The sequence below is a fragment of the Epargyreus clarus genome, unplaced genomic scaffold (assembly GCF_041222505.1).
Source record: "Epargyreus clarus isolate Ecla_fem2 unplaced genomic scaffold, WU_Ecla_fem_2.2 ptg000026l, whole genome shotgun sequence".
NCBI lineage: Eukaryota > Metazoa > Arthropoda > Insecta > Lepidoptera > Hesperiidae > Epargyreus > Epargyreus clarus.
In genome coordinates, this window is record NW_027332233.1 from 9771655 (window position 1) to 9788253 (window position 16599).

At 35.0% G+C, this 16599-nt stretch overlaps 1 protein-coding gene across 5 annotated transcripts in view; it reads left to right on the plus strand.

The window, feature by feature from the left end:
• The window catches only part of Rbfox1 (RNA-binding Fox protein 1), a 55956-nt gene that overhangs the window by 10738 nt on the left and 28619 nt on the right, over positions 1-16599 (plus strand). For all 5 annotated transcript variants that reach the window (XM_073087975.1, XM_073087974.1, XM_073087977.1 and 2 more), the window contains exon 2: positions 4862-4906. In XM_073087975.1, coding sequence (XP_072944076.1) covers positions 4862-4906 — 45 coding nt within the window. The remainder of the gene's footprint in view (positions 1-4861; positions 4907-16599) is intronic.

The window sequence follows — 16599 nt, forward strand, 5'->3', positions numbered from 1 at the left end:
AATAAACCCTATTCTTATAAGGAGATACATACTTAACTACATTATAATAATACAAATTCATTTGCAAACAATGTTATGTAAGACGGGATATATTGGGCAGTACAATGAAATACATGTCATAGCCAAAGAAAAGTAAACAGAAACAATGAATTGGACGTCGTTTGCACGCGCAACAAAGTTTATATTTATATTTGCGTGACCTATACATATTTTATTTGCAACAGCTACCTTTTACATATCCGTAATAAACCGAATTGCCCGTAGTATTGTATGTGGCATTCGAAGGCGAACCAGTTAGCAGTAAATACTTGTTGGCAGGTTAATCGTGCGCATGCCAAACTTGTGGAGATTGCCACCAACATTTTTAAATCCAATCAATGAGCCAGTAAACGACTGGGCGCGGAAAATCGACACGTCCATCGTGTACTATACAACTTTGTAAGACATAGTAGCTTGATTTAACGAAACAGTAATATTTGCAAAGTTGCAAGGAAGTTGTTAGAGGGAAACTCTAATCGAATCAATTCAAACATGACATTATTAATGGCATGTACTTAAGGAAATTCCCACAGTATTATTCATATTTTGGCAGGACACGACGTGATAATTAATTGATGTAGGTGTATATTACCTACTTGTATATATCTGACTATTGGCGTGTGAACGAAACAAAAGATAGGTCAGCCAGTGTTATATTCAAGGACCCCAAAACAAGTCTCGGATTCTCGGAAGAGTACGAAATCATCGTTACACGTCGAACCGTACAGTAATGTTTACGTAGAAGGTGCTTCATCTTTCAAGAGCTTCATGCATCTGGAACCTGTATTAATAAATGACCGCAGACGAGTATACCGCTGTATACGGATTACACGCACGAGTAGGAAGATACATGATGTATAATATGTTTATGTTCTATACCGGCCGAAACACAGCGATAGCTAGCTGTTTAACTTTTATAGGCTAAGTGTGTGTTAAATTATGAAACTGCCGTAGAATCTCGGCATAATAATTATATTGAAAACATTATTTTTTACATAATAATTAATTATACGGGAGAAACTGAACCACGGGTTTGTTATTATGATGCGGTAAGATAAAAAGCACAATTGCAAAATTTGCTGCCGGATATTTACATCAGTAAAATAAGAATTGACGAGACATTTTTCTTTTGAACAATTTGTCATAATTACGTGAAACGGCAGCTTTTCAACGTCTTCTCACTATGGTATGCAGTATAATTATACACATCATAGCCTACTTTCCGCGGAACAAAAGAAAAATCCGTTAACAGGTCAGACATTTTGAGGCTAAGAGCAAAAGAAAGAAGTCTAATAGTAACACGTGGGTGCACCATCTCAACATGTCAATCATGGTTGCATATTTTCTTTTCGTCGCTAAATCAGAAAGTGCTTTGCATTTTACTTCGATTTTATTTAAGCTGGGCACGGGTCTTAGAATGAGGAGGAATGAGCCAAAGTCTACCGTGCTGGCCATCTGCGACTTGGTAGACTTCATAATACCTTTGAGAACTTTTTTAATGATCTCGTAGGTAACGCAAGTAATTATTTTCTAAAAGCGCTTATATGCTAACCTCGAACAATTCTTCTCGATTTGAACTTCTGATCTCTTTAATAAAAGGCTGCGTGACAACCACTATGCTATCACTGCACAGGATTTAATGAATATTCATTATTTGGACCATTAACTAATTTATTATTCCATATCGTAGTATAATTATACGCTGTTGATCTAATCGATTTTTATTGTTTGTCTTTCAACTATTTGTATGACCCTAAAGGTCACCTCGTCTCGACGAACCACCGACGAACTTTACAAACACGTTCCCGCATTATAGATATGTATGTGTATGAATAGGGATATTATAATTGATTACATTATCTCGCATCTAGGCGTAAACTAATGATCTCGTTAATATGACATTGATGTTAAATTAAGCGAACAAAGCCTAGTTACATACTTAGCAGTTATACCTAAGTGTGAACGGGATCGGAAGCAGTTATTGCCTTAATTCGCTATCCCAGTTGAATTGTAAATGTATTCCGATTCAGGTGAATAGGAGTTATCCCAGCTCTGAGCGAGCCACATGAAAAATATTTGGGCGGTTGCCAACGCTGCTCGGTTCGCGGTCGTCGCGCCGTCCCTGCTCCAGCCGATAGCTTTGGATTGCAATATTGACCAAAAGTGCACATCGGCTTCCATCAAACTTAACTCTTATTTCGTCTCTATTGCTTTTTGTATGCTATTTACAATACTCGAAGTGGAATTTAAATACACTTGCTATAAAACGTAGTAGCTTTTGGGTGTCTCATAAATTAAACCAATTATAATAACAGAGTCACGATCAAGAAAATATACCTTCAATATATTTTCGTCATGCCCCGCTGGTCTTGCGTCAACTTCTCTTCTTGCCAATTGCTTCCAGAGATTTATACTCTTGGCCCTCAGTTTCCGACAGTGGCATTTAGACCAAGGCTTTCGCGAATTTTGATCGCTGACAACGGTTTAAATGTTATAATTGCTTTTAGAATATCTCACATTTAAACAAGTAATTAATTTAAAAAATTAAACCCGACTGCACCAAAAAGGCTGAAGTAGAATTTCCAAAAGCAGTGAAATAGGCATTTCATTATTTTTATCCAGAAAGCCAAATACAAAGTTTAATAGTAGGTGTCTGCTTCAAAAACAAAAGATGTTCAAACAATATTATCCTATTTTATCCTCGTAGTGTTCATTTACGCTATATAAAGAACCTATGTGTAAAATTCCAGCACGCTTAAGTTCAGTGGTTTCCCTTTGCGTTGATCTCTGGCACAGCAACTCTCTCATTTAGTCAGACAGTCATCTCGATGTGTATATACGAGTATATATGTACTAGCTGACCCGGCAAACGTTGTGTTGCCATATAAATAAAAAAAATGTTAAGGATGAACAACCCTTATCACTTAGGTGTAAAAAAAAAGATAGTGGCCGATACTCAGACCTACTGAATATGTATATAAAATTTGGTGAAAATCGGTGAAGCCGTTTCGGAGGAGTACGGTAACTAACACGAGAATTTTATATATAAGATATATTATATAATGTATTACATATACATCTCCTCTTAATTTGCTTTATTTTGACACCCTACTCGATAGGTTTGGTTAACTTTTTTTAAAACGTGTTACTATTTTGCGAAAAAATTCACCATTTACGGTCTATAAAATATATAACTTCAGTAAATCAAAGTTTCGGTCATTATTTTACCTCGTTAGAGGTAGCATTTCATTATTTTTATCCAAAAAGCCTGATACAACATGTCATAGAGTTTGCTTCAAAATTGACGATTGTTCAAATGAACTTTTAACCCTTATTTTACCCTCTACGGGGTTGATTTTTCGGAGAGGGATAAATAAGTGCGTCCTTGTTCGTATCCAGAAAGCCAAATACAAATATTTATAGTAGTTGCTTCAAAATTAAAGGATTTCAAAAAAACTGTTTTCCCCTATTTTACCCTCTTAAGGGTAGAATTTTCAAAAGGCCTTTCTTAGTACTTATTCAAGCTATATAGAGAACCTGTGTGCAAAATTTCAGAACTGTAAGGTCCTTGGTTTAGGCTGTACGTTGATTTCTGAAAAATGAAAAAGTCATTTAGTTAGTCAGTCAGTCAGTCACCTTACTGTTTTATATATATACAGATATGTTTTTATAATCTCCGTTTAATTTCCTTTCATTTGATACCCTACTCGATAGGCTCGGTTAACTTTTTTTTTTAAATGTCTTACTATTTCGCGCCAAAAATCCGCCATTTTGGATTTTTTTTACTAACACCTATCTAAGGACACTCGGGTCGTTGAGACAAATATAATGACACTTTAACTGTTGAAATTCATCCAACCGTTTGTTAGATCGGATCAAATAAAGAAAGACAAACATACAAGATACGCGCGAAAAACATAACCCTTCCTTGGCAGTCGGGTAATTAGTGAATTGTGGCAACAATTCGGCTAGCGGTCTCTGCTAACAATACGGTATCTAATGATTATTCATTACAAACGACAAAACAAGACAACATAATATATAAATAACCCAGTACAACTGGCTTGGTGACGGTGGCCTTATCGCTTTAAACCAGACTACCTTAAAAGAGGAATTATAAACACAGAAAAAGTGGCACATAAATCTCTACTCAAACAAATAAAGGCACATGGATCACAAAGAAACAAAAAGGAAACAAAACTACTATATATTTTTTGTATGTTTATGTATGCTTAGGCTACTCTTATGCTATGGTAGACCGTCCATATAAAATGATAATAAAACTTGTACATTAAATATTATGGGAAAAAATATCAACGTCATTTATTTAGAAAAGAAGCGTCTATTTTATTTTGAATGTTTTTGGTCAAGCATTTCGCAAAAAATACCAGCGGGATTCATATGCATAAGGAGGGTGTAGTTCAGCTTAAATATAGCGATTCTCATTAAAATCCCTCCGAATATTTTCATAGATTGATTTTCCTGGAACATAGACTTTCTTATATGTATATCATTGTTAGGAGACACATATATTTGGGAGGTGAATGGTGAATAAAATAGTCCCTTCATGTAATAGATATTACGATTCGTATACTACACGCATACGAAATGGGATAAGTACTTAAAGTACATTAGTACTTTAAACATAAGTATTGCCTTTTCAAGTTAGTAAAGTAAAACTTTGGCTGTGAATCGAGTTACGGCTAAAATGTTTGATTTTGCAATTCTAAATACGGCGAGTGGAATCGTAGTAGGTATTTATTTAAAATAAATTATTGATAAGCTACATAATTAACTCATATGTGTATTTACTTTGTTTCAGGTGAGTAACGGCAATGTCATCGACACAGGAACACCTACCCTACTGGTAACCTCATTTTCAATACTTTATGCATGTGAAGGATAGCTCTAACATTACTAATATGGATACTAATATTATGAAGCTGAAGAGTTTGCTTGTTTGAACGCGCTAATCTCTGGACATACTAGTCATAGATAATCTCCTTATATTGAATCGTGAATATTAGTGGTCGATAATTACAGCGCTGGACTAAATATATGGATATACAATAAATAAATAGTACGCACGAACGTATTACGCATCCGCTTAATTAAGAAATTCCAAATGATACTAATTTAAACAGTCCTATCGCTTGTTTGAAATTGTAATTGTAAAGTTTTAAAGTAATTAGGTAGGTACAATATAAGCCAGCCCAGGCAGCGTGACTTCGAAGTGCTTGTTTAACAAGCTTTTGTACTAGCAAAGCCGGCATTACCGTTGGATCCGTTGAAACTGGGCGCTGGAGCCACCCAGATTAACGTATATTTTTTTATAAACCACCCTCCGCTAGTAACTCTATTGATGTTGCGAACATTCATTTCACCCCAGATTACCCTATTTCTCTCCCTTCGTTTTTCGTAACGGATGTTATATTGAAATCACCTTTTAGAGTGTATATCTGCATCGTACTAAGGACGGCGCAGATGTGCTTCACAAACTTTTGTGACATGGTGTAATTTATTACTGTAATGTAATGCATGTTAGTTCGGCTTCGTCAAACTCCCGCATAAACGGCCTACACTTACCGTAACACAGGCGTATGACATCGAGGTACGCTTTGATTCCAATGTTTTTGATTGCATTAATATTATTCAACGTTTATCCACTTGGTTAGCTCTGACTGTCCTAAATATTTGTGCTGTCTCTGATGTGGGCTTACGTCTCTTTAGTGATAAATAATTTAGTAAGCGAAAACATATTTTGAATACTGCTTATTAATAATTATGTTCTTCATTGGATTATGAATTTAGAGGTATCTTATTCTAATGAAGTATCTTATGAAATAAATGCAGTTAAAACTGGTATGGGATGCTTATTTGAATGATAGGCAAAATAATCAAAACACGTTTTCGAAATTGATAAACAGATTCGGACGGAACCATTTTTTATCCCTAAAGATGTTTGAAATATCGTCGTAACACCTATTATATAAAATAACATACTTGGACTAACAGTAGCTTGTAATAATAATCATTATGAAGACCCTACACTTCCTCACCATAGGAACACCAACTAAATAGATAAACTATTAATGGTAGACAGTTCTATAAAGTTGTTATTAATGTGGTACACGTACCGCAGGTACTATACTGTATGGAAAACGTGGTGTAGGCTCCTAGCCGTGTATCTGCCTTGCATTCAAACGATGTTTCGTCGATTCATACTTATAAACTAAATTCAACCCTCGTGGATGAACATAGAGCACTTTGCTGTGGAGGTAATATAGTCGTCGTGAATATATTCTCACTGCATATAAATTGTATATATTTACCCTCAAACTTACAATATGAATGAAGTTTAATAATTGTTCATAGCTTCGCAGATCGGAGACAGTGAACTCGGTTCTTAACTAAACTGGATATTTTTATTTTTTTAAAGACTTTTGCGAAGCTGTTTGTGAATATTTTTTAGAATAAAAACAGACGTCTAGCAAACAAAGGTGCCACCACTTACCTTCAGTGAGTGTTTACCAGGGCCGATGAACGCTAGCAACTCAAATAAGTTGCGAATACGTTGCTGCCTTTAAAAGTTCTTTTTGTGGTTTTTAACCGATGATAATACACTTCCATGGTTTTTCCAGAACAAAGTTCATTCCTCTTTCGTAATTCTCTCTCATTTGGGTCGCGTATAGATATTCATGACCAGTATTGCTTCCTATCAAATGTTTTCACTTACTAAATAAAAAACCCAACGCCAATTACTATTATATTTATCTCGTGTTCCCGTATTATATTTTTATTTTCACGCAGAAATTTCTTCTGAAAAAAATGGTAGGTACCCCATAAATAATCTACATATTTTTTCATATTACTGCCGAAATCAATTCAGCAATTTATCCGATTACCCAGGCAGACTAGACTATTACCTACCTATATTTACATAGACCAAATACCTATAAACACATAATTATGTTGTGAGCTTAGGTAACGGCAGTTATTCATTCATTACTTTTATATTAGTTGCAAGTGTGTATAATTTATTAATAGGTACGTTGTGTGTGTAAAAAAGCAATTTGATACAAAGTAGTACAAGTTATGAAACGTCATCTCTATTACGTTTCATTATACACTGGTGTTTTATATGGGATGTGTAGCAGTAAAGTTTCTAGGGGCCTTATTAGCAGGCGACGCGTGTGCCTATTGCTTCTGACATCAGTTTCCGTGGCAGAGCTTCCCTTGCCGACACTCCAATAAGCAGTATTCAAATCATTTGCGGTCTGACTCATCGTTCTGATATGCTAGTGAATTGTGCGAGTAGGACAGATTTGAGTACAGATTTGCGTTCTTTAGCCCCGTACTATATGCCTGTCTGAAAGATGCATGAATACGTCATAACTTAAATGAATCGTCACATTTCTATATTATCGTAGTTCTTTATATATAGAGTTGTTGACTAAAATACACTTCATACTACTCCTGATCATTTTAATTTATTTTGAGATGATACAAGATTTTGGCAGAAGAAGAAAATCGCGTGATTAATAAAACAAAATAGCGTATAAGTATTTTAATCATATATCTGTATATTTGTATAGGTACACTCAATTTTACTAAACTACTATTTAGTTAAAAAGTCTGCTCAAAAATGGTTGGAGATATATCTAAACAGCGCCTTTGTACCGTACCTACTATTTCTATATGGTCTGTGTATAAATTAAATACAACCTAAGTATAAACAATCAATAACCGCTTTAAGCAAACGAAGTTAAAATATAATATCCAAAGTTGTTTACTTGAAAATTACATACATTAATCACTCCGTGGGGCCCGGCTCGTAATTCTAAACTTTCAACGTAAGGTCTCGACTATTAACTTAAACTTGGTCTAAACGTTACAGCTTCACATCTAACGACGCTGCTGTTTATGCCCTGCCTAATGTTATATTAACAACTTGGCTGGCTGCTAGCTTAGCCTAGATAGAAATGCGCGGTTCCGTTCCACTTAGCCTTGTAAAAATTATTTCATTCTGATTGACAGCTCAGTGTTGAAATAAAATTTTAATGCCAAACCAAATAAGGATTGGTATTGCTATAAAAAATTAATAATCTTTTTTTTGCATAATAATACATAGTACTTATACATTTCTAAACAAATACACAAAAAGTATCCAAAAGAATTTTCAGAAAATTACTCCCTTTAATTTGTTCCCTGCTAGTTGAGTCATTTTCTAATATGTAGTTTTTAAGTAAAGCTACGAATAATTTCCAACTTTTCTGTCAGCGTTATTTATGTTTACTGTATAAGTTATTAATAACTGATATTTGACTGCAACTTAACTCGTTTTTTAAAAGTAAATCAATTTATTTTTAAGTATTTTATTTATTCCTTTTGGGGATTTATTTTAGGAAACCGTGGCGTAGGTAGGTTTTTCACAAAGGAATGAATCTTTTGATTTGAGTGTGGGTTTTATCTCCCGTGGGTTTAAAATAAGGGACAATAAAATACCGAGTATTATAATTTCACAATTTTTCATGTCCAATTAAGATTTTTTTAAGAGAGATTACAAATTTACAAACAAATTATAATTGATATTATGTAAAAGATAATAAATATCTAAAAATAACGAAGACAAAATGTGAATTGATCTTATAAATAATCATTAAATTATATCTTTAAAATTAAAATATTTTTTAAAATGTCATTATACCTATGTATTGTTGAAGCGAACTAATAGCAAAAACGAATCTACGAAGCGGAGCGTAAGCCGCTTTTAATAAAATGAGTGATACAGTCGGGGTAATATCGAATTCAATCGCGGTGAGTGTGTAACCTTTGAAAGTTGTCGTGCATCGAAGTACCATTAAGGCCTCTCCTGGATCAGTGCCAGAGTTGGGATATTATTAGCACGTCGACAACGTCCGAGTTAATCAAGCTCGAATAAGATCAATATTCCCCGTAGGTGATGGTTTCAGGGACGCGCGCCCCGACGGCCTGCTGCCTGTCACCCGGGATTACGAACCTCATCGGACGACGCCCGACGCTGTCCAAAACTGCAATTTGTCTACATCATTAGCCTAATTATGTCACTCTGGAATTTAAGTAAACACAACTATAACTAAGAAAAAAGATACAATTACGCAACGGAAATAGTAGCAATAAAATACATTTTAAACGCTCAACTATAATTTAATGACAATTTTCGATACGGAAACCGATGTTTACTGTAAGTTGGAGAAAGCTACGAGGCAGCGCTTGAAGTAGCGTCTAGACCGCTCAGACAAGTTCTTCGAGAGTAAATTTCCTAGAACTCGGTACGGCACGCTGACACCATGAAGTGAACAATTTCGCAAAAAACGTTTGACCTCAATATAGAAGGCAAGTGTACGCGTGCGTATGACTAATGGATATCGATAAATCACATGACTGTAAAAAATTAACCTCCTATGAGTACAGAATGTACAGAAGATTGCACATGTACAGAAGATTGCATACAAGTTTCTATATTAGAATTAGGGGTTTTTATTACAAAATATTAACAAGGCAAATTACTTAATTGTCTATACTTTCCATATAGTGTAGCGTGACTATTTGCGTGAGATACAGCTGCGTGCCAGCGGGAGAAATTCCTGATCGTTAACTATGTATGTGCTTCCACAAGCGTTGTCAATACTTGCTAATAATACGTCCGATAAGTATCTGCACTACTTGAAATGAAACTAGAGTAGGACAAATATACTATTTTTCTGTTGTTGTTATAGTTATATTATGGGCTCTATTATTATACTACTATTATTATACGTACTAATTTTTGCCCGCGGCTTCGCCAGCATTTAAAAGAAAATAATATAACATACTAACATGCATAAAACTGTAAATTCGTACCTTCAACTTTGCTAAAGATCATCACTTGTTCAAATGCATAGTTTACGATTCAATCCTTACTAATATCGATTAAAATAATCGATGATTTGGGTCCAAAAGGTCGATTCTTCGATTAATCGATCTTAGATCGCCATTCCTAGTTCCCGTGGGATTTCCGGGATAAAAACTATCCTATGTCCTTTCTCGGGTCCCAGACTATCTTTGTACAAAATTTCATTAAAATCGGTTCACTGGTTTAGACGTGAAGAAGAGACAACCAGACAGACAGACAGAGTTACTTTCGGATTTATAATATTAGTAAGGATTACAGCAATCCGGCGTATATCAAAAATAATATATTGGAATATTATTTTTGATATCCGCCGGACTCTCAACACTCAATAAACTAGCGCTAACCATGCTGCTATAACCAAAATTAAGCGTGGTAATATTACACCGGCAATGGTACCATGGAGTTCAATTACCTTCAAAGTTGTGTACTAAATCGAATGTATGTACTCGTATATGACTAAGGCAGAAGTAGCTGGTAGGCAACGTAAAATACTTAATTAACGGGACCGGCGACCCATAAAATGGGATACAGTAGCTACTACGTCGCTGGTGCTGTTTCAAAGAGATTGCCAGCGACCTAGGTACTTGTGATGCAAAACTGGCTCTTCTATTATTTTTTTTATTATTCTGCCTACCGTTGTGCGATCGTTTTAAATAAATTAACGGCGGATTCCATCTCGGTTTATGTGCACATGTACTTCTACACACAATTTGTAATATTTTAACTTTAACTTGGGAGAGGCCCTTTGGTTATTGTTTTGTTGATAAATATTAATACATTTAAAACGAAACGCATTAAATATTAAATGGGAGGTAGATTAACCTATATACTTTCGACATTTGCGTGGGTAGCAATTTTTGCACGACCGATTTAGTGCTTTCAAGAACCCTTTACGCGGTCGGTCCCAGTTATTATCATTAGGTAACAGTCGGAAAACCTTGGACGCCTTCGTGCGGTACATAATGCCCCTGAAATGGGTTAGTAATTTGAGTCGGTTTTCAACAATCCGGATTGGAATAAGAATAGTGGTCTAACACTAGATTAATTATTAAATACATTAGATTTTGAACTCAATAATTCGCAGTTTTCAAACGTTTATTGTCTATTTCCATCGTAGGAAATTATTAAAGTCGAAGCCGAATATTCTAAATTGAGTAATTTCAGAGGCATTCAAATAGGATTTTCTACAGAGTAAGTAACTTGAATGAAATTTTGATTGTGCCTGGCATTGGCTTGTTGAGGTACTTATTGCGATGAGCGTCTGTGAGGTTCGTTTGCGCGCTTCATTTACATACACAACAGACCCTACTGGCGTACTAACAACCAATTTGATATGTAACCAGCGAACCATCCATTGTATTGTATATTATTAAGCAACACTGAAGGTTATCGATTCGTTGGTTCTTTGAGTAAGTTGGTATAAAAACTGCGTAAGTACCGCTTTTTCGGTGATATCGTAGAGTATTCGGAACGCATCGATCGAAGCTAATGGTAAATTCGGAATTATTAAACAAGTAAAGGTTAGAATTTGTGTTCGAGACGGTTTTTTCATATCTCTCCTTTTGTCCTAGAGATGCAACGCTATAATTGACATCATATAGGATTCTACCTACTTTTATACTACTTTATATATAACTACTTTAATAAACTGCTCACTAAATACTTAAAATTTGGCGTTGTACTTTTTGGCTAAAACTGCATCTAAAACCTAGATCGTCAATAGAGTAAAAATGTTATTGCTATATTTGTCCGTTTGTTCATTCATCGCATCGAACTTGTGACCCCGTTCGGATGTAGACTTTAATTAACAATTGCCGATGACATTCTTTTTAACTTCATAAATAGGATGTTGAAAAACCTCGGCATAGAATAGGTTTTTTATAGTCCAAGGAAAGGAAACTAATGAAGAGAATAAATTATGTTCCTACTTTAACCTGCACATTTTTTGTTTAATAGAATTCAATTTATCTCGAATACTTGGCACGATTCGTATCATTTTGTCTTTGTTACATTAAAGATTATGACACCCTGTTGCTTCGGCATAAGTATTTCGGTAACAAGACTAATCTGTATTACAAACTGAAACACGCATTGAATAATTTACTGTTGAAAATATGATATTAATTATATTAGGTACCTATTTACGATATTTGCATATCGTTATCGTTGCGAATAATAATAGACGTTATATTTAAATGTACAAAACTATATTACGTGAAAAGTAGTCGGTGTTATAAGATTAAATTAAAGTTCAATTATAATTAGGTATACTTCATAATAAAAATATACTTTTATAATTACGTAGCTATTATTATATTACATAACTGTCCGTAGATATATTTTAGAATTCATGAATTTCCTATCCCACTTTATTTCAATTCATTTGATAATAATAACAAGCATAATTGGTAAAGCCTTTAAATTAAAAAATTGCCCAGAATTAAAATATATTATAGTGAAAGTTTTCTTACGCTACCTAAAACGTTAGTCAAATCAATACGTGAAATGCCCATAAGAAAATAATTTTGAAATTCAACCAAAGATTGAAATAATTACTAAGAATAGTGCTATTACTTACAAAACAAAGATAAACTCAACCGATAGAAAAACATAATTGTTTGACCGCATGTGAACGTAGTATGAAATACCTACTACTGATAATTTCATTGAACAAAACTAATGAATTTTGCAGCTAGTGATCTGGATAAAATATCAGGTCGCGTATTGCGTTACCGTATTATACATTTATGTACATTGTACGTATATAGCCGCATAGTTGCATATTATATTATAATTGGCTGCCGATGGATTTCGCAATAGAAAAGCGCATGAAAATATTTTACTAAGTTATTACAATATGGGATAACAACAAACGTAGAAAAATATACGGTTGGTTTTGTATTCTTAACAGTTTTCCTTTCCAAGGTATTAATTTTAAAATCAAACCGGGTTTGCTTATCGACAAATCAAAAAAATAACCATAAACTACGACACAATAATATGCCTACAAACTTTAACAAGTAAGTTTTAAATTAAGAGTGAGTCGCTACTGCTCTAAAGACAATGTTTGAGCCGACCTTACGAGCCAAGTTAATAAAAGTTTGCTGTTGCTTTTAAATGCAAATTTAATTTTTTGTTCCCAAAGCGGCTTCCACTTTAAGTTTTTACGATCTGGAAGTCGGAAAGGAAATGGAAAGAGAACGACGTGACCGTTCAGATTTTAATATTACATTTCAGTAACATAAGGGAGCTAATACATAAGCGACAATCCGTGCTGACAGGTGGCGACAGCCGTCAGTGCCGATTGTCACAACATTTACGGTCCGTCAACCAACGTCGACGAATGACCATAAACGAAGATTTTTTTCAACGAACGCCGGTTATTTACACCGTCTACTACTCATTGCCAGCAACTGCTGACAGAAGGTGGTAGAACCCTTTGTGGTTCGACTCCGGCGGCACCACCGCCACACCTATTTCTACCTAATAACAGCAGTGTTAGGCGCTGTTGTGTTCCGTTTTGAAGGGTGTGGTAAGGGAGACATACTTTTCTAAGGCGTTCCAGCTTAGTCCTCAGGGGTAGCGGCGCATCTGTAACCGAGCTCAGGTAGGAATATCTAATCTTATCTGGGGTTGATTACAGACGTTCATGGGCGGCAGTACTCAGTTACCATTAGGTGGACTGCATGCTCGTCTGCTACTCCAATATTATTAAAAAAAACTGATAGTGACAGTCGGTGCTATGAATGGTCGCATGTATTAGCTCTCTGTCCTCCTGTGCTACCTCCTTAATGTGTTTCAAAGCTTTCAGCGTAAATTTTTCATTTCAATCCAATATAACATGAAGTCTTGGAGTGAAGCGCTTTAAGTACGTAGGATAAGTATGAAACTCATTATAGAATGCAGAAAAACTTTTATACGCCCCACTTTATAGTGTTTAACTTGGTATAATCTTAGAGTCGCTCTGGAAGTTGAAAACTCTAGCAAGTCTATTGCTTAGGTTCTAATAAAGTTTAACCTAAGCCGTGTAATATTGTACAGGAACGTAGGATAAATTGTATTCCGAATTTATACGTTTATGAATCGCGAATCTATATTTATTTTTATTTCGGGCTGATATATACCTAACTTCTGTTACTCCATTAAATATATTATCCATGTAAGGCACACGGCTTTATTGCCAATTTCAAAATTAGTATAAACGCAGAGAAACATTTTAAGAATTTTAATCAATTCTTAAAATGTTTCTCTAACCTCATTTTTTTATCGATAAAGTCGTTCCATGATTTAAATTTTATTTAGAAATAAGATAAGAATGCTTAAAGTGTACACAAGAAACATACGTTATGTTTATTAAAATGAAATTTAATCACAAGAGTCCTCGTTTCCTGCCTTTCCACGTCATGGAAACGATAGTAAACTTATGTTTAAAGCTTTTATTTGTGCTTTTATAGGCATATGAGAGTATTTCATAGCAATACTTATGTACGTACAGGTTGTTAAGAGTAACTGTAACGAGTTGGAAAGAAGTCAACAGATCTGAACTGAATAGTAAGCAGCGGGGGCAAGTTTTCCATCCCTCGTCCGGTACCCTTGTTTGATACCGCCCGAGGCTACTTCCCTCCGCAGCGTTCGCTAGTAACTAAGACTTTTTGTACTTGATGCCAGGCCTTTGAAAACATTTTTAATTATATTACTTTATATAGAGCGTTGTGCGTCAGAGACGAGACTGTAAATATGGTGTGAATAACGTTTTAATTATAAAATGATTCTGGATGTATTAAAACGAAATAAGAAAGTGTCAGAACATCATATGACTATCTAGAACGTGCCTAAAACAATACTAAACTATCTTATGTCAAAATACTCATGCATTGAATCCTAAGAAAATATATTCGCGCAGTTTCGCAATTGTGTCACTTTGAATTGGCTCTGATACGTATTTGCTATATGAACGACTGCATTCGTCTCGGAAGTGCTTTCTCAGCTATCTGCTCCGTACACTCTAAGATTATATTCCTGTATCCGAACAAAAGGCCGAGAGTAGTTGCCGCTTGCTCTATGAATTATCTAGAGAGACACTACGTTGGTGCAACTTGTGTTATTCGCACAAAAGCAAATAGATCGCAGTTGAAATTTGTACACTGCAATGAACAGTAAACATGTTATAATATTTGGATCGGTTATCCCAACCTTGTACGATATACGATAGTATTAATGAAAATGCGACGAAAATTAACGGGTCTGCTTTCCGCTACATGAACTATTGTGGTGTCGAACAACTTGATATTGTCGATGTTATACCATTTATAAGTTGACCTCCACATAATACATAATTATCACCTAATAGAGCTAAGTAAGTGAGCACAACTTCATAGCATAATAATTATACGTTTACCCTTCTAAGGATGCGAACTGCCGTGAAAAGTTAAAAGTGCAAAGCGAACTTATGGATCGGACAAGTAAATATAAGATATAGTCCGCGTAAAACTGCAAGTCCACTCTGAATATAGAAATGAATCGCGTCGCCATAGCAAATTGTATGACTACACCTGCTCGGAACAACTTCAGAGCAGACTAGCAGTTTGGCAATAACTATACCTTCATAAGACTCAGTACAAGCGAGCAGTTTTGCATAATTGCTAGTATCTAAATTTAAACTAACCACGGTCTAAGCACCTCGATCAATAGTTGCGAGACCACTGGATATAATCCATATGCATGGTGTTGATGCGAAGACTCCAGTGGGGTGCTCGGCCGCAAAGACCGAGGCTACGCGCTCCGCTAAGCACTGTAAATACTCTCCCGGTCACGTAGCACCACCGCAAACTGTTGAATATTAATATGTAAAATAATATTCGCTAGAAGAAATCCCGCCCAAAGTGAACCTCAACCCGTGTCGCGGCTCCGACGGCTGCTTAAATTACCAGAAAATAAAACAACGGAAAGAATATTTGCATGAAGCTTATTTCGACGTTTGTAGAATTTTATTTGAACCCGAGTTCCATTTATTAAAATTATTGTTGTATATAAATGTTTAGATTGTCAGCATTGCGATTTAAAACTTATTAATTTTAAGATAATTTATTAGTTGATATTACGACTTAAGACAAGATAATAGGTACTATTTTTTTCAGATACCTTATAATTCCATTATTCTGTTTAATACGGCTTGAGAATATGGTAATATCGTATTTAAACAGTGTATTTAAACAGTTAATAAAACAGACTTAATAGAGATTTGAGAAAGGACGTTCGTAACAGATTAAACAACGTGAATAACCGAAAACTTAACCTTTTAAGGTTCAAAATACGTAAAACGAAGCATATGATTACCGTTAGTTTATATTAGTTTTAAGGGAAGCGATGTTGATGTTTACTTTATAGGGCATCTGTTTAAGCCTAAAAGCGGGCAACCGCATGTGGGCGTAGGCGGCGACGCGTTCAGCCATCCTACTAGGGATGGCGATACTTTCCAAAAAGATTGGTTTGGATATTTCAATATGTAGATTTTAACCTTAACTATCAATCAACAAGAATAACAAAGATAAAAAGATTCTTAATAAAATTCGTCTTATTTACCATTTTAAGAGTATATCTGCAAAAAAAAACTATCCGTCTGCTAC